Source organism: Sturnira hondurensis, unplaced genomic scaffold, assembly GCF_014824575.4.
Source record: "Sturnira hondurensis isolate 20B ecotype Veracruz unplaced genomic scaffold, ASM1482457v3 Scaffold0017436, whole genome shotgun sequence".
In the NCBI taxonomy this organism is placed as follows: domain Eukaryota; kingdom Metazoa; phylum Chordata; class Mammalia; order Chiroptera; family Phyllostomidae; genus Sturnira; species Sturnira hondurensis.
Window position 1 is genome coordinate 16,948,784 of NW_028090067.1, and position 25,198 is coordinate 16,973,981.

The 25,198-nt window shown below is 57.6% G+C and overlaps 1 protein-coding gene across 3 annotated transcripts in view; it reads right to left on the reverse strand.

Annotated features, from left to right (window-relative positions):
- TMEM184B (transmembrane protein 184B) overlaps positions 1–25,198 on the reverse strand; it is a 44,660-nt gene that overhangs the window by 11,976 nt on the left and 7,486 nt on the right. For all 3 annotated transcript variants that reach the window (XM_037067908.1, XM_037067910.1, XM_037067911.1), the window contains exons 2-3: positions 9,871–10,118; positions 8,268–8,433 (exon numbers count right to left, since the gene is read on the reverse strand). In XM_037067908.1, the coding sequence (XP_036923803.1) occupies positions 8,268–8,433; positions 9,871–10,062 (358 nt within the window). In that variant the 5' untranslated portion in view covers positions 10,063–10,118. The remainder of the gene's footprint in view (positions 1–8,267; positions 8,434–9,870; positions 10,119–25,198) is intronic.

Genomic DNA, 25,198 nt, shown 5'->3' on the forward strand with positions numbered 1-25,198 from the left:
GCCACGCTCACTTCTCACTCGGGATCTCTCTGCTCATCGACTGGATGCTCCCGGGACAAGACACGGCGTGAAGTAGCAGGAAAGCCTCGAGCCCGGGGCCAAGCCACCTGGGCAGGGTCTGGTTCCACCACTCAGGAGCCATGTGGCCTCATGCACGTCTCTTCCGTGCTCTGTGCTGAGGTTTCCTCGTCTACAGGCCGAGGATCACAGGAGCCCCTTCCTCATGGAGAAGCTGTGGGGACGGCCTGGGGCGAGGGGGCGCCTTAAACAAGCCCGAGCTCACAGCCAATGGTCCAGTGTGTTGTTGCCTGCTGTGCCCCCGAGACTGCAACCTCCTCGAAGATAGAAACTGAGGCCCATCCCCAACAACCACCAGAGGCCCTGGCACTTACACACAAACGTGGACGGAATGATGGAGGGACACGGTCACAGCTCCGGGTGAGGCTCAGGGAGGCAGGGCAGGCAGCTGCACCCACACTCAGCCTGCACCCAAGTCCACCCCTCACAGGATGGGAGGCTGCGCCTTCCACAAGGTGATCAGACTTCTAGCCCCACAGACAAAACCCTCCAGGGAGCCCAGAGGGGCCAAAGTTCGTCAGCCCCCTCAACACAGAGCCACCCTCCCAAGCCGGGCCGTCCTGCAGCCCACTCAGCAGAGCCAGCGCCAGAGCTCACAGCCTTTCTCGTGTCCCACACGTCAGTGCCCTCCTGAATGACAGGGTCCAGCTGCGTCCAATGGTCAGAACTGTCAAATTTCATCCATCCTTCAGCTCAAGACTCTTGGCCTTTTAACGGCGCTCCAGGGCCAGTCAGTCTGTGTAATAGCCATCTGCCGACGGCTTCCTTCCCAAGACCATTAGTGAGTCAATAGCACATCCTCGGAGAAGGGCGACAAGACTCGATCTCTCCCAGAGGACTCGGCTGGCCCATGCCAGGACCCATGTAGACAAATCAGTCCCTCCCCAGAAAACTGCAGGGCCACCCGAAGCACCCCTGCAGGGCTGTTTAAAACAGACAATTGAACATGCCCCAGAGCAAATGCCAAGACGTGCCGGTTCTGGACACAAGGAAAGCAAAACAGGTCAGAGGTCTGGTTCTCAGTCCCGCAGCCTTGTTGCCCAAGTACCCTTCTGACCCCGGTCTCAGTCCTGGTTCCCTGGAGAGGTGCCAGAGCCACAGACTAACCCTGTGCCTCCCTAGATGTCCGCTACAGCCTGTGCTAGGCCCTGGGGACATATATAGGACCAAGGGACGCAGGGACAAGGCCCTCCAGTCTAAAGGACAGCATCCAGAACGAGGTAAGGGATGGCCTCTGTCTTCTGCTCTGGACGGTCAGGTACCTGGACCTTCTGGCTACATCCCAGGTACCTAGAGACAAGGGCACACAATCAGGAGAAAAAGGCCAGAGGGAGATGACATGGGGATTGCATTGGATCCTTGAGGCCCGCGGGGAAGACACAGGAATCGCTCTCTCCATGTAAGTGCCAGTGACCTTGTGTAGAAGGAATCACTTGGTCCAAGGGGTAGATCCTGGCACTTCCGCTTAGTGTAAGACACAGGCACTCTTCAGAGATGGGAGACAGTGCGCTCTCTGCCAGTGGAAGCATGCAATCGGAGGCTGGGTAGCCTCTTGACAGAGACATTTTAAAGGGGTCTGAGCAGCTGACAATTTACAGGTCCCTTCCAACCCCGACACCCCAGGCTTTCTTTCCTCACTGGCAGCTTCTGCAACCTGGAGTACCCTAGACAGGAAGCTGTAGTCCTGGAGACTGCTCTCCACCGGGTACCCTAGCCCCCGGGCAACGGACAGCTGTGACAGCATAGCCTTGAGGGGCCCCTAAGGCTTCAGAGAGGATGCCCGGCAGTGCCTGCCAGCAGCCCCCTGGGTCAGGAGTCCTTGCAAGTTCCCCACTACAAGCAAGTCGGGCACCCCTGTCTGTTCAGCAGACGCTCACTGGACCCCTACTTTGAGCCACGCACTGCATTTGAAACCTCAGTGGCCCTGGGCGCACCTGGCCACCCCACGCTCGCCCCCTCCACACACTTTCAACACCAAACCTGACCTCAAGGCCCAGCTGTCTCTGCTACACAGAAACACTCTGGTTATTACTGGAAAGACGTGGGGCATTCCACATTTCAGAGAATGCATGCATGCGCCCAGAAAACTCAGTTCTGAGCACTCTGGATAGAAGTCGTCTCTGCTCAGGAAACAGGGGCCTCAGAAGGTTCCTTCCTCTTTGTTCAGCGACTGACGATGATCGCGGCAGACGACAGTGGGCGCGCTGACGCGACGACCCCCGCCTCTGGGTCGCTCCGAGGCCGCCCTGCCCTCCTCCCTCGTGCTTTTCTGTCCTCTGTGCCGATCCTGCTTCCTGACGCCTGGAATGCTGTTTCTGGTCTCTCAAGACCTTCTACTGGTTTCTCTCGACTATTTTCTTTACCCTGATCAGCTGAGAGCTTGTGACGCCGGCCCTGTCCGAGTGCGGCCTAGGCCGAGGGTCCTCCTGCCAGCACGCCGGCCCCGGGGCTTCGTGTGGCCCCATGTTGTCGGCCCGCGGCTGGGTCCCTCCTGGCTGTGCTTTCTCCACCCAGGAAGAGGTTTCATTTGGGGCCACATATCAGGAAGCTAAGTTTGTCCAAAATCTGACTGGGTGAATGAAGCATCATTCTTGAATTGATTCTTCCAGGAAAAACCTCCTCCCCTGACGAGAGCCACTGTGTTGCCAGGGGAGAAACCTGGCCTCTGCCCCCTCCCGACGCCGGCACAGAGCACGTCCAGGACTCGGACGCCCAGGCTGAATCTGGCCCCTGGCAAGCACCTGGGAGATCTTGGGCATGTTTCTTAGCCTACTCCAATTTTTTTTTCAGTTATAAAACGGGCACGATACATACTCCGCCAGGTAACTGGGAGGTGAGGCTGCGCTAACAATAATGAGAACTACGTGGTATGACTGTGAAGTGCCACACAGGCGCTACTGGGGAAACAGTGGCCCCATAAAGCAATGTGAACGGTGAGCGTGTCCCCCTCTCTGAACTCTGCCCCCACTCCCTCTCATCTCCGAGCTCCCAGAGCTGTCTCCAAGTTACCTTTAGGGGCTACCCCCACCCCAAACACAATCACACAGGGCAGGTGAAGTGGCTGGTTTCCACCCCTCCGCCTTCTGCCTGGAGCCGCTGTGCACATTACCGCCCTCACCAGACACAGGGGCGGGACCCTGGGCAAGCCATCTCCTCAGAGACTGGCCCTGTCCATCAAAAATGGCAGCACTACCACCAACTCAAGCTGTTTATCCCCACACTCCCCCTCCCTGCAGAATGCCACTAAAACGAGAACAAATGGGTGGAAAAGTACGAGCCTTCCAGGACAAGGGGAAGGCACTGGAGGCAGCGACAAGCGATGTTGACAGAAGCTCTGGAAGATGCAGCACGGTCACTGACAGGGAGGGGAGTGGCCAGCCAACGAGAACCGCGGGGACCCCCAGAACTGGGTGCACCAGGCAGTTCCGATGGCCGGAAAACGTGGCTGCACGTTCCCACACAGAGCTGCGGGGCTTTTCCATTCCAGACCTCAGAGGACTTCGCTTGCCGAGGGCAGCAACGAGGAGACTTGCGGAAAAGAGAGGCGAGGTCTACACGTGGACGGTGACACATCGGGTTCCCCGCCTGCAGCCCTAACTCGGCCTGCCCAGCTTTTGCCACCCAGGCAGGAGATGAGGACATTATCCTCTGGGGAACAGGCCCAGAGTCGAAGAGCCTTCATCCCGGGCCTGTGTCCGCCACTGCACAGCAGCAGCAGAGCGGCTGCCTCCTGTCCTGCCCCCCGCTGGGAGCCCCGTCCTCAGGTATGACGAGTAGCCAAGGGTACCAGACCGTGGCGGAGCTTCCACCACAAAAGTGAAAGGTCGAGCAAGCAGACGGGGAAGTCGGGAGACAGACATAACGCAGGAAACGAAGGACACTGCCGTTACTGACCCGGAGACAGGAAGACGCTCTCCAATACCAAGCACAAGAGACTATAAATACAAGAACAGGAAAGAGCATCTGACGTCTTACAACATGATAAAGAAAAACAAAATCTCCTGTGGAAAAGCACAAAAGTAAATACTTTTTTGAAAAAGCTTCTGAAAAACAGAACAAAAGGGCAGAAAATCATCAAGAAAAGTTGAAGGGCGATCCAGGAAGTGCAACCGCCTACCACCAGGAATTGCAGAAGGAGGAATAAACTAGGGGAAGAAGTCAGCAAAGGAGCGCAGGAGAACAGGGAACGCAGCACATGGGTTCCACAGTGAAGGGCCCGCCAGGCGTCCGCACGGTGAACATCCTGCCTCCTGTGAGATTTCAGAACACTGGGAATCAAGACACTGAAAGCAAGGAGAAAGCGGTCACACACAGAGACCAAGAGTGAGAATCTAATGGGAAAAAATACCATAAAGATTAATTTTTTTTAAAAGTTCTACGTGAAAAAAAAAAGGTGGGTGGGGGGAGGATCAGAATCCAGCCCTGGCTAGTAGCTGAGCTGGTCAGAGCATGATCCAGGTATGTCAAGGTTGCGGGTTTCATCTCTGGTCAGGGGACAGATGAGAATCAGCCAGTGAGCCCTGCCTGCTGTGGCTCAGTGGACTGAGCACCGGCCTGAGAAGCCAGCGCTCACCAGTTCCATTCCTTCGTGGGAACGTACTTGGGTGTGGGCAAGGTCCCCCCCAGCCGGGGGTGAAAAGCAACCAGCCAGTGTGTCTCTCACACATCGATGTTTCTCTCCCTGTTTCTTCCTCCCTTCCCATCTCTCTACAAATAAATAACATTAAAAAAACCCAACCAGTGAGTGCATAAATAAGTAGAAAAACAAACTGCTCTCTCTCAGCTCAATTTTTAAAGAAGAATCAGGCTCCAGCAGACTTCCCCAAAACCACCCTGAAAGCTGAAAGACAGAGTTTCGAAATTCAGAGGGAGAGTGACTTCCAACTCAGAACTAATGAAACAGAACAATGTAGTATATATTTGCAGACACCTTTCGGATTTCAAAAACTAGAACTCCCACGTACCCCTCTTCTCAGCAGCTCCTAGAGCGCGTCCTCTAACAGACAGGTCAAGAGCAAGGAGAAAATGGCATCCAGGGAGCCGGTGGCGCAGTCTGGGAGAGGTGGCCAGGATTCCCAGGATGACAGTGGAAGAACGACCCCGGGCAACAGCTGAGCAGCAGGCGCCGGGCCTGCAGACCAGTGGGCAAGGGCAGGGCCCCGGGAGGAACTGCGCCGAGGGGCACCGGAGCGAACAGAGTAACTGACTCATCTCCCCTCAAGGGGGCTTGCTTTGTACTCCATGAAGCATTCGGGAACAAGTTACCGATGGATACCCAGAAAACAAGAGTAAACCAAACAGCAAGACAAGTAGTAAGCAGAGGAAAAGCAAAGTTGTACAAGGAAACGTCATTCAAGATAGCAGAAGGCCCAGCTTCGAACGATGTTTACAGAAGTGGAACGACACGAACACAACAGAAACAACTGGGCACAGCCACACTGAGAAGTGGAAGGAAGACGCGCCGTGTGGGGTGGGCACCGCTGGACACAGGCACCTAATCAGAAGCCTCCCGGAGCAGGGAGTCACAACTGAGCACCACACAACATCGAAAGACCAAGAAACTGCGGTGTAAGCACAGCTTCCGGTTGCTCTACGGGAAGGAAGGTTTAAAGAGCTGAAAGTGCAATGCACTTGGACGTGAGGGGAGTTGGGGCAGCCTGTTTCGACCGTACGCACGTACGACTTCAATACAAGTAAGATGTGGCCCTGGCTGGTGTGGCTCAGTGGACTGAGTGCCGGCCTGCGAACCAAAGATCGTCAGTTCAGTTGCCAGTCAGGGCACAGGCCTGCGTTGTGGGCCAGGTCCCCAGTATGGGGTGCGGGAGAGGCAAGCACACGTTGATATTTCTCTCCTCTTCCCCTCTCTCTAAAAATAAATAAACGAAATCTTTAATAAAGATGATGATGATGATGAAAGTAAAATGTTAGTTGATTTAATTTTGTTAAAAAGGCGAGCAGCTCTGACTGGCGTGGCTCAGTGGGTTGAGCGTCATCCCGCAAAGTGAAAGGTCACCAGTTCGATTCCCAGTCAGGGCACATGCTCAGGTTGCGGGTTCGATCCCTGGTTGGGGTGCATGTGAGAGACAACTGACAGATGTTTCTCTCTCACACATCGATGTTCTCTCCCTTTCTCCCTCCCTTCCCCCTTCTCCAAACAATAAGTAAATAAAGTCTAAAAAGGAAAGAGAGAAAAGAAAAGCCAGCGCCTGCCTGATGGCCAGCAGGGAGCCCGGCTCATCCGAGGGAGGAGTTCTGTGGCCCGGCCCAGCCCCTGCTGCCTTCTCGGGTCTCCAGAGACTGGGAGGGAGGGTGGAACCAATGGGAGCTCCTTCTGAACTTTAAGGGACACCCCACCCCCTGGCCTACAGGGGCAGCCCCCGTGGGGCCGCTCCTCTGGGCAGCTGCAGCCCTGGCAGACACAAGGACAGTGGGAGAGCATGTGAGGCACAGAGCAGAGGTGCGGGGAAGGGGAGGGCAGGGACCAAGCCCAGGAACTCAGACGCCACATGCTGCTGAACTCCAGCAGCCTGGCCTCCAAAGCACCTGCTGCCCTGTTTGTAAACTCCCTGGGAGGGGCCATGGCGACGGCAGCGTTGCTAGGTGATGCAGACTTCCCGGGAAGACCTTTGCATGTTTACATGGATGGAAGGAAGGTCTGGACAGGCAGGGCCTGAACAAAGAGGCCTCTGGAGTGAGGGGAGCCACCCCATCTGCCACCACCTCTGGGGCATAGAGTTAGGGTGACGCAGAAGCTCCCTGGCTGTGCCCCCTTCTGCCGTGTCCCTGGCTGGTGCACCCCAGTCTTCAGGACCTGCCCCCCAACCACACAGGAGAGGACCCCTTGGCAGGGGACAGCTGAAGGAACCAGCAGGCAGTCTACTCCTGGGCACCCGTGCGAGGGCGGAAAAGGATTCTTGGTCCCACCCCCTCCAACCCCAGTCTTTGTGGCTCCCTGGGTACCCAGCAGTTTCCCTGGGGACCCTGCTGCTTCCAGGAACGTCAGGCACTGGAGCCCCACCTGGCCTCAGCATTCACACCTGGCAGAGCTGGGCAGGGACACCAGCCAGGAGACTTAATGAGGCCCTGTGTGGATGAACACAAGGCACCCAGCAGGTGTTCCAGAAGTCCCTTATTCATTCAAAAAACGAGTGAGCACCTACCACGTGCCCAGTTCATAGAGCCGATGGCCCCCTCAGGATGGCGAGAACAAAGCAGGCGCAAACGTGGCTGTAAACCATGGCGAGGCCATGAGGACACGGACGGGGTGCTGAACGTGGGAGCGACAGGGAAAGCCTCTGAGGGGACACCGGGGTCAAGATGGGGACGGCGGCCGGAGAAGAGCTTTTCAGGCAGCGGGCAAGCACCTGAAGTGCCCAGGCCGGAAAGGAGGCCAGTGTGGCTGAAGGGGCAAGGTGAGCGCAGTGTCAGGTGCCCCATCTCCCCACCAAGCCCAAAGGCACCCCCTGTGCCCTGTGAGTCCTCGGGAATACGCGGGTTCAAAGTGGAGCAGGAACTCCAGCTTCTGGGGGCAGGGGGGTGTGGGCAATGTGCATACACGCCCATGGTATGTGCGTCGCCCACACCCCAATGCTCCTGAAGCCTAGCGCCAAGGACAAAGGCCTGCTGGGTCAGGGGAGCAGGTCGTGGGTCGCAGGCAGAGCAGCCTGGCCTCAGCACAGGGGAAGCCACGACTGGTCGCGCAGCCTGGAACCAGGTGCAGGAGCAGGAGACAGGAAGCGCAGGACCACGAGGGGGGCGTGCAGCAAAGGGGGGGGTCACAGAGAGCCTCCCCTGGGCCCAGCCCTCAGAATTCAGTCAAGTGGGGAGGGAGGCTCAGCCCTGCCGGCACTGCGCCACAGCCTCCTGCAAACCCCCAACCCCTCTGTACCCGGAGTTTCTACCTACAAGTGGACCACTTGTTCCCTGCCTGCACAGCCCTGAGGCCCGGCGGGAGAGGCCCTGCTTCCAGGCATCTGTGACGGAGCTTTGGGAGCCACAGTGCGAAGGGAGCCTGCAAGGTGAGACTCTGGCTTCACCTGTGCTGCTGCTACCTGTGGACTTGGCCCTGGATGGAAACCCTGAGGCGGGTGGAGAGGTGAGGGCGGCCTCTGGAGGAGGAACTGGGGAGAGAGGCTGGTGGCTCCCGGCCCGGCCCTCCCTGCATCCCGCCCGCCCGCCCTCGTCCTCACCCTCGTAGCAGTCGCGCACGGTGCCGAAGTACACGTAGTACTGGTCGTTGGTGAAGAAGAGGAGGCTGAGCCAGGAGTCGAAGGCGTAGATGGGCACGATGAAGAGGATGCGGACGATGTAGCGCTGCTCGTTGGGGCGGCTGTAGCAGCGCAGGTGCATGTAGATCTGGGAGCAGAGGGGCCTTGTCAGCAGGGTCTGGCTGTCAGGGCGGCGCACCCCCCACCCCTCTGCGCCCCCAGGAGGAGCCCCGCCTGGGGACAGGTAGCTCTGCCACTTGCTACTTCTGTGACCTCGTTGCTCAACCCTGAACCTCAGCCCCCTCCCCTGCACAACGGGACAATGAAACTTTGAGGCCGCCATGAGCATCAGAACACGGGGTGCAGAAGTTTGTGGGGTTCAGGCGGTGGTGCCAAGACCAGCTGCCCAGACACAGAGGCATGACACTACACCCACCCAAGACCATCCAAACCCAAGTTAAGGACAGGCCAGGGCATCCCGCTGTAACAAGCCCTCGGGACCCTCAAGCACAGCCAGGTCTGTGTGGTGCAAGGAGACACTCAGTGCATTAGTGTCCCCACACCCACCTCCCCAACTCCTGGTCCCTGGGCCGTGGGGCTGAAACAAGGGCGTGCGGGTTAGCGCCCACCCCATTATACCCCTTAACTAGCGGATGCTGTAGGGGCAGGAGGGACGGGGCCGCTGTGGCATCCTCGCCCGCGCCCTACTTCCCCAGTGGGGGACAGAGCAGCACTCCTGCCTCACTGGGCAGACGGAAAAACGAAATCTAATTTTTATAAAGCAGGGGAAAAAATAAAAGCTACACACAAATGCCAAGAACTGTTCTAGCCATGATCCGTGTCCCAGCAGCCGAGTCTCCCATCCCAGTTCTCATGATGTAACACTTGGCCCAGCCCAGCCCTGGGCCCGGGAGGGAAAGAACAAAACATTCCCCGTCTGCGGCGAGCCAACTGCCTCGGGAGCAACTGGACTCTAGAGGGGCAGGCGGCACAGAGCCCTGGGTGAGGAGCCGACAGGGCAGCCAAGGCACGTCTCAGCCCGCGCCAGGTGCCTCTGGGCCTGCGAGCAACGGGGGGACAGGAGACGTGATTTCTACCCCAGCTCTGCCATCGACCTGTATGTGCCTGGGCTGGTCCCCTCCCCTTCGCTCTCTCTGCTTCTCAGTTTTCTCGTCCGCCAAAGGGTTGTGGGCATCCACAGGCTCGTGCACAGTCCCCAGGCTCCCTGCAGCGCAGGCTGGTGGACACGCAACCAGTCTGACCCATGGAAGGTGGGCCAAGCGATGTCCGGATCGTGAAGGTAAACAACGCCCAGGGCCTGCCTCACACGCGCCTCCTCCCAGCGGTCGGATGGAGGACGCCGCGAAGCTGCGAGATGCCGGGACCGCGAAGCGGAACCAGACCTGCGTGGGGCTGGGGCGTGAGCGAGGAGAAGCCAACTCCCGCAGGGGAGGCCCCGAGGACTGCGGGTTTGTTCACTGCCGCAGCCTTGCCTGCCCCAGCCTAACCACTACCTTGTTGGCCAGAAAACCCTCCGGACCCTTCTGGAGGCCTTGGGCTCAGGGACTCCTGACGGGCCGGGTACCTGGTGGCAGGTGATGAGCAGAGCCGTCCAAACAAAGAAACCGGAGATGGCCTGGGCTGCGGTGGTCATCAGGAACACAGGCTGCTCCATGGCCGTGGGGCTGCCCTCGGGGATCCCGGAGACGCCGGGCGAGGCTGCCGCGGTCGTGGGCGATGGTGGGCCCGGGGCCAGCGCGGCCCCCCTCACCGTCATGGTGCCTGGCAGCAGGGGTTCCCTGAGAGAGCCCTAGGAACAAGTGACGAACTGGCCTGGAAAGAGGGAACCACAGTGTTAGCCTCCTCCCCGGGCAAGCGGCAGCGTTGGGAAAACCTCCCAGGTCTCCGCGTCCACCCTCAGAATGCCTCCCGACTCTCTGCCTGCGTGTCGTCCTGGCCCCCGCCTCAGCTTATCTCCTCTGAATTAACAGAACCAGTCTCTGCGCTTCCGTCCTGGTCCCTGCTGTCCGGTCCCCCACACAGCAGCTGTGCGAGCTTTCTAAGGTGCAGGCCAGACTGGCCCCTCCTCTGTCGAAACTCTCCGAAAGCTCCCTGCCGGTCCCACCGGAGCCCACGAGACTGCCCGACGGGCCCTCGTAGCTCTGACTGCATCTCGTCTGCTACGGTCCCACCTCTATCCCCTACCCTAGCCACGCGGGCCTCCCGCTCCCAGCCGCCACAGGCCTGCAAGTGCCCATGTCTGCCCAGCTGCCCAGCGCTTCTTAGGGCTCTGCCCTGACCGGCCCGCCACACGTGGCAACCCCTCTCCGACCCCAGAGAGCATCACACCACCTGACTCCCTGGGACAAACACTTCCTCACGCAGCATCTGCTAACCGCCCACCTACTTCCATCACACACAGCTGCCCAAGGACAGGGCTCTGCCCTGCTCACACCGACCCCCCCCACACACACAGAGCAGCTCCGGTACGCCTCGGGTGTCAGCAAAGAACCGCCTGCCCACTCTAGCCAGACCACTTCGTCGCCCATGTCATTTCTAAGAGCTTGCACCCTTTCTTCCCCATCTCGCCCCGGTCTCCCCAGTGGCCGGTGCCGCTCCGCACCCTGGCCGCGCTGTTTTGGAGGCTCTGGGGCGCCTCCCAGCGCATGTGCCCTCACACCGCCCATCTTCTAGTCCGGCTCAGGCATCACCCTGCACACGCGTCTGCCCTCCCAAGGCTGGCCGCTCTTTGAGGCAAGACCACACTTCCTCCCGCTTTGAATCCCCAGCCCCAAGCTCAGCACTGAGGCCATTTCTAACACTGCCTTCATTATCTGTCAGCTTTCACTCCCCATTTTGAAAGGAATGCGGGGCACTTCACAGAGACACAAAGAAGAGAGCTGAAGAAGTTAACCTGCAGGAAGACCCTGGGCAGGAAAGTAAAGATGGGGTGGATGGGACAGAGGACCGCGTCCAGGGGCCCCTGCCCAGGTGGCTCTCAGGTCACCTAGCACTTCCTAGTGGCACCTTTAGGACCCGGGGTAACAAATTAATGATATCCAGTTAAAAAGTAACCAGGGCCCTGGCTGGCGAGGCTCAGGGGACTGACTGAGTGCCAGCCTGCAAACCAAAGAGGTACGGGTTTGATTCCCAGTCAGGGCACACACCTGAGTTTGCAGCCAGGTCTCCAGCAGGGGGTGCGTGGAAGAGAACCACACATTGATGTTTCTTTCCCTTTCTCCTTCCTACCTCCCCCTGCTAAAAATAAATAAAATCTTTAAAAAAAAAAGTAACCCAGATGTCGCTCATAAAGAGCTTTTGCTAGGGTTCTCTGTCCAAGCTTACAAACAGTGTCCACAGGTCAGCTGCAGGCTGGAGCCACCGTGAAAGTGCGGGAGGCTCCTGGGAGGGCTGACCGCTCCTGTGCACGGTGCCCATGGCCTGGAATGCATCCCCTTCGGTGCTGCCACCTGTTGACAGGCTGGCAAACACCATCCTGGGGTCCCTGGATCTCCTGCAGCCGAGGCCCTGCAAGACTAGCTCTGCTGGAATGACAGCCCCTGGGAATAACCTGCAATACAACCCGAGGACCACCTGACCGCTGCTGGAGTGGATACACAGCGGAGAGTGTGGGCACCGTGCAAAGAGCCCTCGCTGGAGCTCCAGTCCCAGGTCCGCCACCACCCAGCCCCGTGTCCCCACACAGCTTCACCTGGCCCCAGAGGGCCTCCGGTGCCTGAAGCCTGAGGGCCATCCACACGGCCTCATACCATGTCCAAGCCTGAGCTGACCCTCTCTGCCAGGACACGCGGACACCCAGGGAGGGTCCCAGGACTCCCTGGGGTGTGCCTGGGCCTGCAGCCTGACCCGGCGATGCCGCCCCACTGCCTCCCCAGGCTCCCCAGCTTTGTCCCCAGCCCTCTCCAACATCCCCAGAATCCTCTGCCACCATCTACGCCACGTCCGCTCTGAGCTCCAAGTTTCTCCTGAGGACAGCCCTTCACATTTCCATTTTCCTGTAAAAATAAATGATCCCTAACACACCGAACAGAAGATGTATCTAGATTAGAAACCAGAAATGGAGAAGAGGCCTATATAAAGAAACCCCAAACGGAGGTGTCTATATAAAGACTGGTGGCAGGCTCCGAAAGAGGGGCAGTGACAAGTCTCAGAATAGCTCCCGTGCAAAGGGCTGCAGACCCGAGAACCGGCGCCAGAAATGCTTCTTAGCAAGGAAGACTTGGGTTGTAAATCATCGTCTTTGTTTATCATCCCCAATTAAAGGAACAAACAAAGGGGATCAGAAAGGGAGGCAGGGGAAGTACAAAGACCCCTAAATCCGCACGTCCCCGAGTGGGGGCCGAGTAGGTCAGAGGCAGTGTCATCCTAAGGGCAGAGCGGAGAGGCCCCTGGGCGGTCTCCCCAGCAGGGGCAGCTGCCAGCCCTGGCCCCGCCCAATGGGAGGAGACACCAGCGGGTTCCAGGCCCAGCTTCTTCCTGGGGCTCTGTCACTCACACTCCCGTTCCTCTCTCTCAACACCAGAGCAACAGTTAATGTTCAGAGTTCTCTCACTTTCCTCACGCAGGTCATCTGGGTCACAAGAAGAAACCCACTCAGAAAGGTGGGGGGTGGTGACTGGCCCCCAAACCAGAGACGGGCTCAAGCTCAGGCCCTGTAAACACAATGTCTCCCCACTGGGCCGGGAGGGGCAGCCCTCTTCTCCAGAACTTCCCACCAGAAAGGGTTGTGCCTGCCCTGCCGCAGCTCAGAGACGGCTACCCAAGCAGGGGAGGCCACGTCCCTGGAGGTTTCCGTGGCTGCCCCACGCCTGCCACGCTGTTGAGCAACGCCCTGTGGTTTACAAGTCACTTCCCCAAACATCACCTTGTTTTTTTCTCACAACTTTGAAGTAAGTAACAATTTCTCCATCTGAGAAGTGAAACAAATCACCTGTAACTTGGTTGTGCAGCCCCCTGGGGTAACACCAAGTGATTCAAGGGTCTTCACAGTATCCCCCTGAGTACTTGGGGCAACGTTCTGACTCATGGACACGTGGCCCTTGGCACTCAGGAGAGGCAGGTGCTGGCGGGTCCTGGCAGGCTTTCCCCCAGCGCTCACCCCGCTCCCCGAACCTGGGGCAGCACACGGTGCTAGACCCCACAAATGGTTCACAGTGTATGTCTGCTGGGGGTGGGAGCATGGGCACTGTGGTCCCATCCTTTCATACGAGGGACAAGCACCTACCTGGGAAAGATCTCCTGCCTGCCCAGGTCTTTCAACGAGCAGGACAATGGCTTGGCACAGCCCCCTGACCGTGGGGAGACAGGGACGATGCTGGCTAGTGCAGCCTCTTCACTCCCGCAGGGAAAGGGGTTCACGGGGAAGGGGAAAGGGCCTCCAGGGCTCCCCTTTTTCTGTGCAGCACATGCACCCCGATGTGGGAAGGTGGCACGGAATGAAGCTCAGAACCCCAGATGTGCTGGCAGGTCCCCCTAATCTCCGTAACTGACCAAGGGTTAAACTTCTGTATGGCAGAGAGCCCTGAGGGCGGACGCTGGAATCACCTTTCCCGCAGACCTGTCCTGAGGCCCTTGGACACTGTGCCGGGCACTGGAGGACCCAGGCTCGGCCTGGAGGAGCTCACAGCTCCAGCACACGCTTGATCTACGTGACAGCGGCAACCGGAGGCCTGACCCCGCCGCCCAGCACAAGAGGTGAGCGCCCAGCACAAAGGGAGCTGGAGGCAGCATTCGCTGCCTCGGCCACAGCTGGGGGAGGGTCAGGGAGGGCGTCAATGTGGTGGGGACTTTGGGGCAGAGTCTTTAAGTGGCAGAACCAAGCTTCAGCTTTGCAGTCACCAAGCAGGCTTCCCACCACATTCCACCACCTGCTAGCTCAGGCAGTCGGCTTTACTGGTGGGAGCCGCAGTTGCTTTACCTATAATGTTTCAGGTTCCTGCATTAGGGAGTTATTCTATTTCACATACGTCTCCTTAAATAAAACGAAACTCAACATTAAAACAGAAGTGACCATTTACATCTTCTAGTACAAATACTAGAGGTAGACCTGAGCCACCAGTGGGTGAGAAAACCACGAGGTGTATGAGAAAACCCCCAGTGTATGAGAAAACCCCCAGTGGACGAGAAAACCCCCAGTGGATGAGAAAACCACGAGGGTAACACCAAGTGATTGGTGGAAGGCTGGAGGGCAGTTTGCTAAGGGAGGGAGCGGGCCGCACAGGTCAACGCACAGTCAAGATCAAGATCACAGCAGAGGGGCACTGGAAGCTTCCACATGGAAGCACGCAGCACCACCTAAGAAGGACCCTTTCCTGAAAAGTGAACTGCGATCGAAACAAGCCTTTAGAACGAGCCAACAGCACCCAGGCGGCACCGAGGGCGGCGGAGCAGACTAAACAATGCCATGAACAAGCGGCAGCCAGATCTAGACCACAGTGCAGTCAGTCTCCAGGACAAATGATCTGGTTTTCCTAAGAAATCAGTGGCTTATCAACAGAGGTGGTTGAGGGGTTGTCACAGAAAAAGACTCAAGAGACATAACCAAATGCAATACATGGACCTTATTGGGCCCTGATGCTAATAAACCAATGATTAAAACACATCTTAAGCCCTGGCTGGTGTGGCTCAGTGGAGTGAGTGCTGGCCTGCGAAACAGAAGGTCAGGGCACGTGCGTGGGTTTGCAGGCCTGGTCCCCAGTTGGGGGAGTTCGTGAGGCAACCAATCAATATATCTCTCCCACATCGATGTTTCTTCTCCCTCTCTTTCTCCCTCCCTTCTGATAGCTCTAAAAATAAATAAGTACAATCTTTAAAAATAAAAATAAAAAATAATGACAATACCAAATGCTGGTGAAGGTGTAGAGAAACGATCTCACGTACATCCCTAGTGGGCATACAAAATGGCAGCCACTCTGGAAAAGTCTCTAATAAAAAGCAGTTTCTCACAAAACTAACACACACCATCCAACCCGATAATCACTCTTAGACATTTTATTCCTAGGGAAATGAAAAGTTATGTCCACACAAAAACCTGCACACGAATGTGTCCAGCGGCTCTATTTGTAATCCCCAAACCTGGAAGCGACCACATGTCCTTCAAGGGCGGGGGGGGGGGGGCGACATTAAACGCTGGTGCGCCCGGACTGTGGAATGCTGCTCAGCAAGGAAAAGGAGCAACTACTGATACAGGCGGCAAACCAGATGGAGCTCGGGGCCCGCTGGCTACTGAGAACAGCCAACCCCGAAGGTCGTTCGCTGCCTGGTTCCCACGATCTAACATCCTCAAAAGGACAAGTCTAGAAAGATGGGGAACAGAGGAGTAACTGGCAGGGAGCAGCAAGGGCGCGCACAGGTTCAAAGGGCACACAGGGAGTCCCCTCCAGGCGGCGAGACTCCTTGTGGCCTGACGGTGGCGGTGGTGGCTGCATCAGCCCACACAGGTGATAAAACCTCACAGAACTACACACAGGCAAGGCAGCGAAAGCCGAGGAAGGGCTGCAGTCCAGTGACAAGACTGTGCTCGTGTTCGCTCCCCGGCCCTGGCGGCGGCCCACAGTGACCGTGTCGCCACTTGTGGGAAGAAGGGCAGGTGGAACTCGACGTGCTGTTTTGCAACTTCCTGTGAACCTGCAACCTTGCAAAATATGAATGTTTTTTTAAAGTCGTTATCAAGTAGAGATGCATACTGAACTACTTAAGAGTGAAAAATAACATGAAGTCTGGGACTTACTCTTTAAAAAGGAAGAGGGAGCCCTGGCCCGGGTGGCTCAGTGGACCGGAGAGGTCGCTGTTCGATTCCTGGTTGGGCACAGGTCTGGGCTGTGGGCCCAGCCCCAGGTCAGGGGTGCATGAGAGGCAACCGGTGGCTGCATCTCTCCCACATCAACCTTTCTCTCCCTCCTTCCCATCTCTCTGAAAATCAATAAATGGAATCTTTCTCTGAAGGGGGTGGGGAGGGAGACACACGCAACACAATTGCAAATGTTGCCCTTGAATCCCGTGACTGACAGGAAGAAATTCTTTATACTATTTTCTCTCTTTTTGTGCATTTGAAAATTTCCATAATAAAAAGCTTGAGACGGCAGAACAGTAGAGTTTCCCACGAAACCTGTGATGAGACAGGCAGTCACTCGGGGGACTGTCTGCACCAGAGACCGGTCACCCTGCAGAAGAGTGATGACAAACACTTGTCAAACCTGGCAACTGAGGTCAGCTCTTCTGTCTTTTACCAAAAACTCTTCCAAATTTGCCTGTTTTTCCTACAACCACTGACTGTCAGAAATGCGCTTCTCAGCCATGTTTTCACATTTTTAAGCATGTTTAAAATGTCATCATAACGAACGTGAAAAGCGCCGTTCTTGAAAGAAACCTAGGCTAGAGCTACTCAGAAATGTTTCAACTGTAGTAGGATTCTGTCGCCAAAAACAATATCAGTCTGTGACTTACAAAAGCTCTCATCATTGAACTCTTAAAACCTAGGGAACACAATTTTCTAATCCGTTTAAGAATTTCCGAAGCATCTGCGTGGGTTTGGGACTCACGTGCTAAGAACTTTAAAACACCTTCCACGTAGTTTACAAAAACATCTGACCGGCGTCAGGGAGGATGGAAATGTACCAGCCAAACTTCAGCACGCACAGGGGACAGGGTGGAACAAGAGCAAGCCGACCTAGGAGGAGAGCCAGCGATGTGACCCCGGGAGCAGCAGCGCGTCCGGGGACCTCTGTCTCGGAGGGCAGCCGTGCACGTCGAGTGTCTAACCCAAACGGATGGACAGCCGGGACCCCAGCTGCACTCACAGGGCATGACAGCAGTTTCTTAACATAATTGAGCGTGAGAAGCCAGGAGACTTTTTGTGCCACCAACAAAATAATTTTTAAGATTTTAGATTATTGCATCTTTAGCAATAATCTAAAATCATCCTTTGATTTCTATTTTTGGTGTAGGTTTTACAATGTACATCATGGTAACGTCATACATGTACACAATTATAACCACATCAGTATCTATGTATTAGGGCAAGTGCTCAAAAAGTCTTTCTACTCGTAGGCACGTGTGAGCGAAGTTTGAAGAGCCGAGCTGTGAGCCACGGGAAGGCTGGGGCTGGCCCACTCCGCTCTTCTCCGCCAGGTCTCTGCCTCCCCATCCCTGGCTGTGGGGCAGGAAGCAGGGCCAAGCCTTGGTCCCGCCTCTCGACTGGAGGCCCCACCTGCTGGCGAGGTCACTCCATACCCACGTCCTCATTTGCACACCACCCTGAAGGCTGTGAAGAGGCCTGGCCACAGTCTGTACCTTGTCCCAGGCTGTGAGTCAGGGACACTGGGCAGGAACCTGCAGGTGACTAGGCATCTCCGAGTCTGTTTCTTAGGGACACCACGCTGTAGCCAAGCCCCCCCCAGGCCAAGTGAGTTTAGGAATTCAGAGTTTTTCAGATGTCAGTAAGGACTATGGTACTGAATATGGTGCCACGGGGGTCCAGGTCCGGGCGGCACCCCAAAATGAGACACAGTATCTCTACAGAGAAACGTGAGATATTTTTAAAGACCATAATTAGTTTCACATCAATTCAGGTCAGATTTTTGCCACAAAATTAGTCTGCTGCAGACTCAGGAAGACCCCATGGGATTTCGAGTGTCCTGGATTCCAGAGAGGTGATGGGGCGTGGGCCTGGACCACCCTCCAGAGCTGCAGGGAGGGTGCGGCTTGAGGAAGCAGGAGTCAAGTGCGGCCTGTTCCTTCACTTACGGTCAGACGTGACGGTGCCTCTCCTCGGGCCCGACCCCTCTGACAACTGCAGGGCACGGCAGTCCTGGATCCTCTGCAGAGCCCGGGGCCCTCGGCAGTTGGGTCTCGGCCTCCCGGCCGCCTCCGCACCACTGGGTCCCTGCCCATGAAGCTCTGCCCGCCCGCCCCGGGCCAGTGTGCCCTCCCCTTTGCCCCGTCCTCGTGGAGAGTGCCAACCCTTCACTCACGGGTCACCTCGAACATCACGGCCTCACCTGAGGGCCAGCAGCACTGTGCTCGCCCCTGGTACTGAACGGTCAGTTCTGACAGTTTTGTCTCCCAACACCTGAGTCACCTATCTCGAGGACCAGGATGGTGCCAAGCACACAGAAGGGATTTAGAAGAACTGCTCAGTCTGTGGAGTGACTGAACGCTTGCCATTAAGCCACCAGATGCACAGCACAGGTTTTCTGTCACCGGATCCCTCCCCACAATCAACAGCTTCCAGAGCTCAGCCGAAGGACCTGGACACGGGGCTGGAGGGAGAGACGGGCCCAGTGAGGGCAGAGGAGGGAGGCTGAGTCACAGCCTCTCACACACACCCTCCAACGTGGAGGCCACGCCACGCTGGAGGGCAAAGGGACTTGGCCTCCGTGCTCCACCGGGACACACCTGGCCCACCCGATGGCAGCGGCAGGAAGCTTAGAGTCTGCCGAGACAGAGAGCTTTTGCACTGAAAGTCTAGCAATCGTCTGGCTGTTTCTAGAATAAGGAAGCTCCCAGTCAAACAGGGCTCGAAGTCCCCTGGTTCAGGGTGGGGCAGTTCACTGGAACCTGCCTCCTGCCCAAGCAGCGGCAATCTTCAGGAGGCCAGGGGTCCTGTCCTCTAAGCACCTCTAACCCCAGCACCTCCCTCGGAGCCTGGCCAGAGTCAGCACTCAGTCAGCTTTGCCTGATTAGCGGGCAACTGAATGGCTACCTCTGTCCTTTGTAGATCCGGCCCTAAAGCCTCTGATACCCTCCACCACCACTGTGCCAGTCCTGCGGAACCGGACGTTCTCCTGCCCGCCCATCTCCACCCCCACCTGCCTTGACAGTTACCCCTCTCTGACCTGTGACAGCTTGTCTGTGGCAAGTCCCATCCTCCGCAGTACTCACCCCGTTTGTGATTAGCCCTGTCCCATTAACATCCTGTGAGTCAGGCTCCAGGAGGGCAGGGACCACGTGCCGTGCTGAAAAGGTATCTGCCCAATCTGGGGACAGAGGGAACAGCGGGGACAAAGGCACCGAGAAGGTCTGTTAACAGACACTGGGATGGGGTGTGCCCAGGCTGCTGCTGACTGGCCTCACAGGTGGCCTCACTGACAGACACCTGTGGTCTCTACCTACAGTTGACAGAATCCCCCTTGAAGGCCGTGTGCGGAGGGAACGTGAAGTCAGAGGTCCAGGAAGAGGTCCCCTGGGGAGCGCCAGGACACTGAGCCCTGCTGGGCCACCAGCCACAGGCTGGACGGAGCTCATCCCGCCGACAGAGCTCGAGGGACCAGGAAGCCAGACTACAGGGCGCCAGGGGAACAAGGTAGGGCAAACCTCACTCACAAGAAAAGGAGGAGACCACCCTGGCTGTGTGGCTCAATGGAGTGAGCACTGGCCTGAGAATCAAAAGGTCGCCGGTTCGATTCCCAGTCAGGGCACATGCCTGGGTTGCAGGCCAGGTCCCCAATGGGGACACACGAGAGAAAACTGATCAATGCATCTCTCACACATTGATGCTTCTCTTCCTCTTTCTCCCTCCCACCTCTTTTCTCTAAGTAAATAAATAAAATCTTAATTAAAAAAAAAGAAAGAAAGAAAGAAAGAGGAGGACTGCCAGTTAATGAATATCCTCTTCCCCTCCTACTGGGGCCAGGGAGTGGGACCAGCCACCAAGGGGCGCTGGAGGGCGGAGTCAGAGCACAGGGACTCAGGAGTCTGGAGCAAAATCCAACCAGGCCCTGGCAGGGCTCGAGGAGCCACGCTGCACCCAGAAGACGGCGCAGAGGGAGGCGGCAGTTCGCTTTCCAACACGGGCCCTGCCCCACCCTTCTCCAGCAGAGAGGTTTCTGGGCTGACTCCCCTTCCAAGGACACCTACCTTTTCCAGAAAAGCCCTTGGGCACCAGTCTGGGAATTCAGGTATGGCCGAGAGCATCTCACGGTCTCACGCAGATTCTATTCTGAGTGATTTTTATTTGCTGTTGCCCCTTACCCTGCCCCCCACCCCATTTCCTGTATGGAAGGCCGAACAATGACCTCCAAAGATACCCATATGCTAAACCCCAACCTGTGACTATTTACTTACATGACAAAAGGGACTTCGCAGGTGTGACCCCATCAAGGATCTCTGCTTATGTGTGTAGGCCACTGTCACAAGGGTCCTTACCAGGGGAGGCAGGAGAGCGAGAGTGGGAAGAAGGCCATGCGACGATGGAGGCAGGGGCCACCGGCAGGGGCTACACTGCTGGTTTGGAAGTCGGAGGAAAGGGCCGTGAGCCAGAGGATCCGACTGGCCTCCAGAAGCTGGAGGAGGTGCGGAGGCGGCATCCCCCCTGGAGCCCCCGGAGGAACGCAGCCCTGCCCACGCCCTGACCGCAGCCCAGCGAAACACACCTCGGGCTCTGACCTCAGAGCTGCAAGATCACATACCTGCATTTTAAGTGACTGAGTTTCTGGCGACTTGTGTCAGCAGAAAACTAACACGCTGACTTTACAGATGAGGAAGCAGAGGCTCGAAGGGCGAACGCTGCTTGCCCACGGCCCCTGCCAAATGGGGTTCATCTCACTGCCCTCGACTGTCCCGCTTCAGTCATCCCAACGCCATCGGGCTGGGAGCGCATCCCCAGCGGTCCCCGGGACCCCGCCAGCCCTACCTGCCGGTCTGCTCTTTTTCCCACCTGCTGAGATCCTGTTTTCACTCACTGGCTTCCGACCCAAACCCTTGTGAGCTTAAGCCACGACGCGCCCGCACAGGCCACTGCCACACCCCACGGGCCGAGCTGGCTGGCCACACGTTCACACCACGTCTCCAGAATATTACCACAGCCCAGGAGCGTTTTTGTGTTCTTTTAACTACCACCTACAGAGAAGCTTCCATCTGCACATGGCTCAGCGGGCGGAATCTGCCCTAGCCACGCTCTCCCACTTCAGCGGCTCAGCCTGGGGGATGACGGGCCTCCTGCCCCTGGGAACTTCTGGGTGGCTGCCTTTGGGGGAGGCTGACCCACATCGGAGCAGGTCAACCACCCGCAGCCTGGCCCCTCTCCAGAGGGGATTAGAGGGAAAGAGCTGCCAGCCTCGGCCAGTTCTGCCTGGTTAGCCCTTGGAAACAGGATCACATGCCCTCGGGAGGGGGAGGGTCCCGTCTCTCAGTCCCACTCCCCCCATCACCAGACAAGCAGAGGCCACCCCAGGACTCCACATCTCTCTCCCTTCTCCTCGGGCCAAGTTCCCACGAATGTGTCAATCAGGAAGGAAAAATCATCCAATCCGGTACCTATCCTTCTCTGAGGGCGTGGGGGAGGCAGGAAAAAAGGACACGATGACGAAGTAATCCGAAATCCTTCGGTGAGGGCTCATTCAAATCAGTCTTGGAGTCAAATCTCTTTTAAAAATACAAACCAGGCCAAATTTTGATCGCCTCACTTTTCTCCCAAACTGAAGAAGAGGCGGGCCTCTTTAGCTGGCCTTGCACCCCTCGGAGAGTGACCACCTTTCCAGCCCGCTAGAGCCTCCCAGCACCGCAGAGCGAGTCCCCTTCGGGGCAAGCTGTCTAGGCCAAGACCTCCGAACCTGCCCAGCCCCGGGACCCCTTCAGCAAGGGGTCTGGATGCTGCCCGGTGCCACTTGGAAAAATCCCAACCTGAATTTCACTCACACAAACTGGTGCTGAGTGGGGCGAGCCTGCCTCCGTCCTGAGTACGTTCCCAGTGAGCCCACAGGGGCCCACAGACGAGAACCAGAAATTCCAGAGCAGCCTGTGGGTAACAGCTAAAGGCTGGACACAAGCCAAATGACCATCGGCAGGAAAGTGGACTCAAACCATGGACACCTACGCAGCCACGAACAAGAACCAGGATGGCCACACACAAGCTGGACAGGTCTCACAGGAGCGTCTCCTCCACGGCTCCACTGACGGGAAGGCCAAGCCGGTCAACTGAGAGGAGTGTGAGCAGTGCTCGCCTCGGGAGGGTCGGTGACCCTGAGGGGGCCCAGGAGCCTCTGTAGCGTGACCGGGACAGCGGTTTGCACGGGAGCTCACAGACATGAAACTCCATCGCCCTGCATACCTCAGATTAGCGAGCTTTACCACAGTGGGTCAAACCTCCTTGGCAAGTTTAACACAGGTACATCCCTTAACACCTTCCAGGTGCTAAGTCCAAAGGTGTCTCAGACAAGACTCTAGCCCATCAGCTTCCGGTCTAGTGGGGAGAATGCACTCCATGACAGTACCAGGGTGCCCATGCCAGTGGGACAGGTACTGAGAGTGGTTCAGGCTACCAGGATTACTTGTCATTTGGGGAAGGTGGGGAAGGTGGGGAAGGAACTGATTAAGTGTAGCTGGGGAGGCAGCCAGACATCTGTCCAAATCCCACTTCTCCCTTCGCAACCAGACAAGATGTCTGCCCTGCTTCTTCGTCCCTAAGAGAGGTCACAGCAGCTGCACCTCACGAGTCCCCACCTGAAGCGGCCAGGGAAGAATGCGTGTGGCCCTCGCCCTGGCTGTTGTTATTCCTGCTGTGAGGACGGGCCGCTAGGAGCCGGTGCCAGGCGCCGGGGTTCACAGACATGCCCCAGGCCCTGCCCCCACAGCTTCCACCCCCGGTAGGAAGAGCACAGCCTCCGTCCCTCTCCCAGAGCTGCCAGGAGCCGGCACGGAGGAAGCCCGCAGCCCAGGGAGGAGCCAGACGCCCAGGACACAATGTAGAACAGCCTTAGTGTCCACAGAGCAGGAGCAGATAAGAAAGGTCTAGGGCGGGGGGGGGGGGGGGGGGGGGGGGGGGGGGGGGGGGGGGGGGGGGGGGGGGGGGGAGCGGGGAGAGGTCAGAGGGCCATGCAGAGGTGGAAACTGAGCTGGGCCGTGGGTGGCAGATGGGCTTTGCTCGAAGGCACAGAGGTCGGAGGTCGGCACAGGGAGGGAAGAATGGCCAGTCACCAGTCGAGTCAAGAGGCCCGGGATGGAGGGCCTGGGTTTTGCTACCAGCGGGGGGTTCCAGAGGGCCGCAGAGATGCGAAACGATGAGCCAGATGAGCCAGCCAGCAGCAGGGTTTCGGAGGGGCCAGGGGCATGGCTCCCTTTCTCCAGCGCTGGGACTGGGGTCGTGCTGACCAAGAAACAGCCAAACCGTCACACTGGGTCCCCCGGGGACACCCAAGCACACATTTTTATTGGGTGGTGGTCAGGGGCCTAAGTGAGGCTGACTGGGCCAGGCCTCGAAGGGGTAAACAGAGCCTCGACTTCCCAGCACTGGGCAAGGGGTGAGGCTACATTCCTTAGGGTACTTGCTTACATCGTTGTATTTATCTCAATTTGTTTTTAAATCGTATCTTCACAATTCGGAACCCACAAGGCGAGAAAGGTCTGCTGTGAACAGCGTCCCAGCCCCGCCCCCTCCCAAGGCACAGGCAGCCCTTCCTGCGAGTCCCCAGAGACCCACGCAGGGACCCAGGCAAATGACCTGACTGTCACCCAGGCGCAGGCACCCCGGCCACGGTTGTTCCGCATCCGGCGTGGAGTTCCCATCTTATTTTCACGGCTGTGTCATGTTCCACGGCTCGGCCGAACCACAGATCGCTCCTGGCCCCCTGCTGATGGACACTCGATTGCTTCCAATCCTCTGTTATCACAAATAAGGCAGCAATGACAAACCTGGCAAATGAGTCGCCCTGCACACGTGTGAAACGCCTGCGGGACCGATTCCCAGCAGTGACCTGAAGGATGAAGTGTGCAAGCACACACCTGCCACTCTGAAAACGCTACCAGACGGGCAGGGCACCCTCACACCGCCCACCCAGGAACCAGGCCCAGTTGGTGGGAGAAATTGTTCAGGACACCCGGATGAAGACACAGAGAAAAGCCCTCTTTTCATCCAGTGCCCGGTCAGGGGATGGTTCTGGGCCGGGTCAGCCCCTACTCGCCCAGCGCCCTGGTCCACGAACTGGCGCTTCCTCACCGGTAAGTGAAGGGGCGGGCCCTCCAGCACAGGTGGGCCAGGGGTCCCGGGGGCAGGTAGACACAACGCCCAGCTGTCACCTGTCTGTCTCCCTGGGTGACTGGGTGAGGGTGCCGGTGCCCAGTGGAGGCCCGGGTGAACCACAGAGTGAACGCCAAGGCGGGGGGGAGGGCGGGCCGGGGGAGGGCATAGGATTCGACATCGGAGACCCCGTCAGCGTTCCCCTTCCGGCCATCTTCAATGAAGGACAAGCCCCTCCTGCCGGGTCCCCTGCGCAAGTAGGACACCATCGCCAAGCACACACAGGCACACTCCCTGATGATTGGTGTCCACCACAGACCCGTTGTGTCACCTGTGTGCCACGAGCAATGACCTCCTACACCTCACTCTGCAAGGGAGCAGTTGACGAGGGACAGGGCAGGTGTCCGGACACCTAGGTGACCTGCCTATGAGGACAGCTGGATTAACCCAGCAATCGGGGCAGGGCTCCCTCCCACAGCCACCAGTTCAGCCCAACTACTGCCAACTGTGGATGAAAGAAATGGCTGTGCGCCCAACACAAGTGGGCGACACCCCCTGGCAAAATGAAGACGGCAGGCGAAGGAAGGACGCTGGCCGACCTTCCCACTCCCGGCCCACGCGGAGCACTGACCGAGAGGCCAGGAACCCTGCACACCAAGTCGTGCTTACACACTGAGAGTGCTGCTCCTCACACCTGACTAACACACAGTGCGTCAGCCTCTCTGTAAATCCAGTATGTGCTGCTTGGGTAAATGCAGATTTTCACACAGCCTCCTTGTTTAAAACCCCTGGACCTCCTCTTCACAGAGGCGAGGCCCAACACCCCGAGAGGGCACGCTCCGTCCTGCTGCTCACCACGCCTGCCTGAGTCTCGGCCTCTGTGCACACTTCAGGTGGTCCCGCTACCTGGAAAGCCCTTCCCCCTTCCCCACCTGCCACC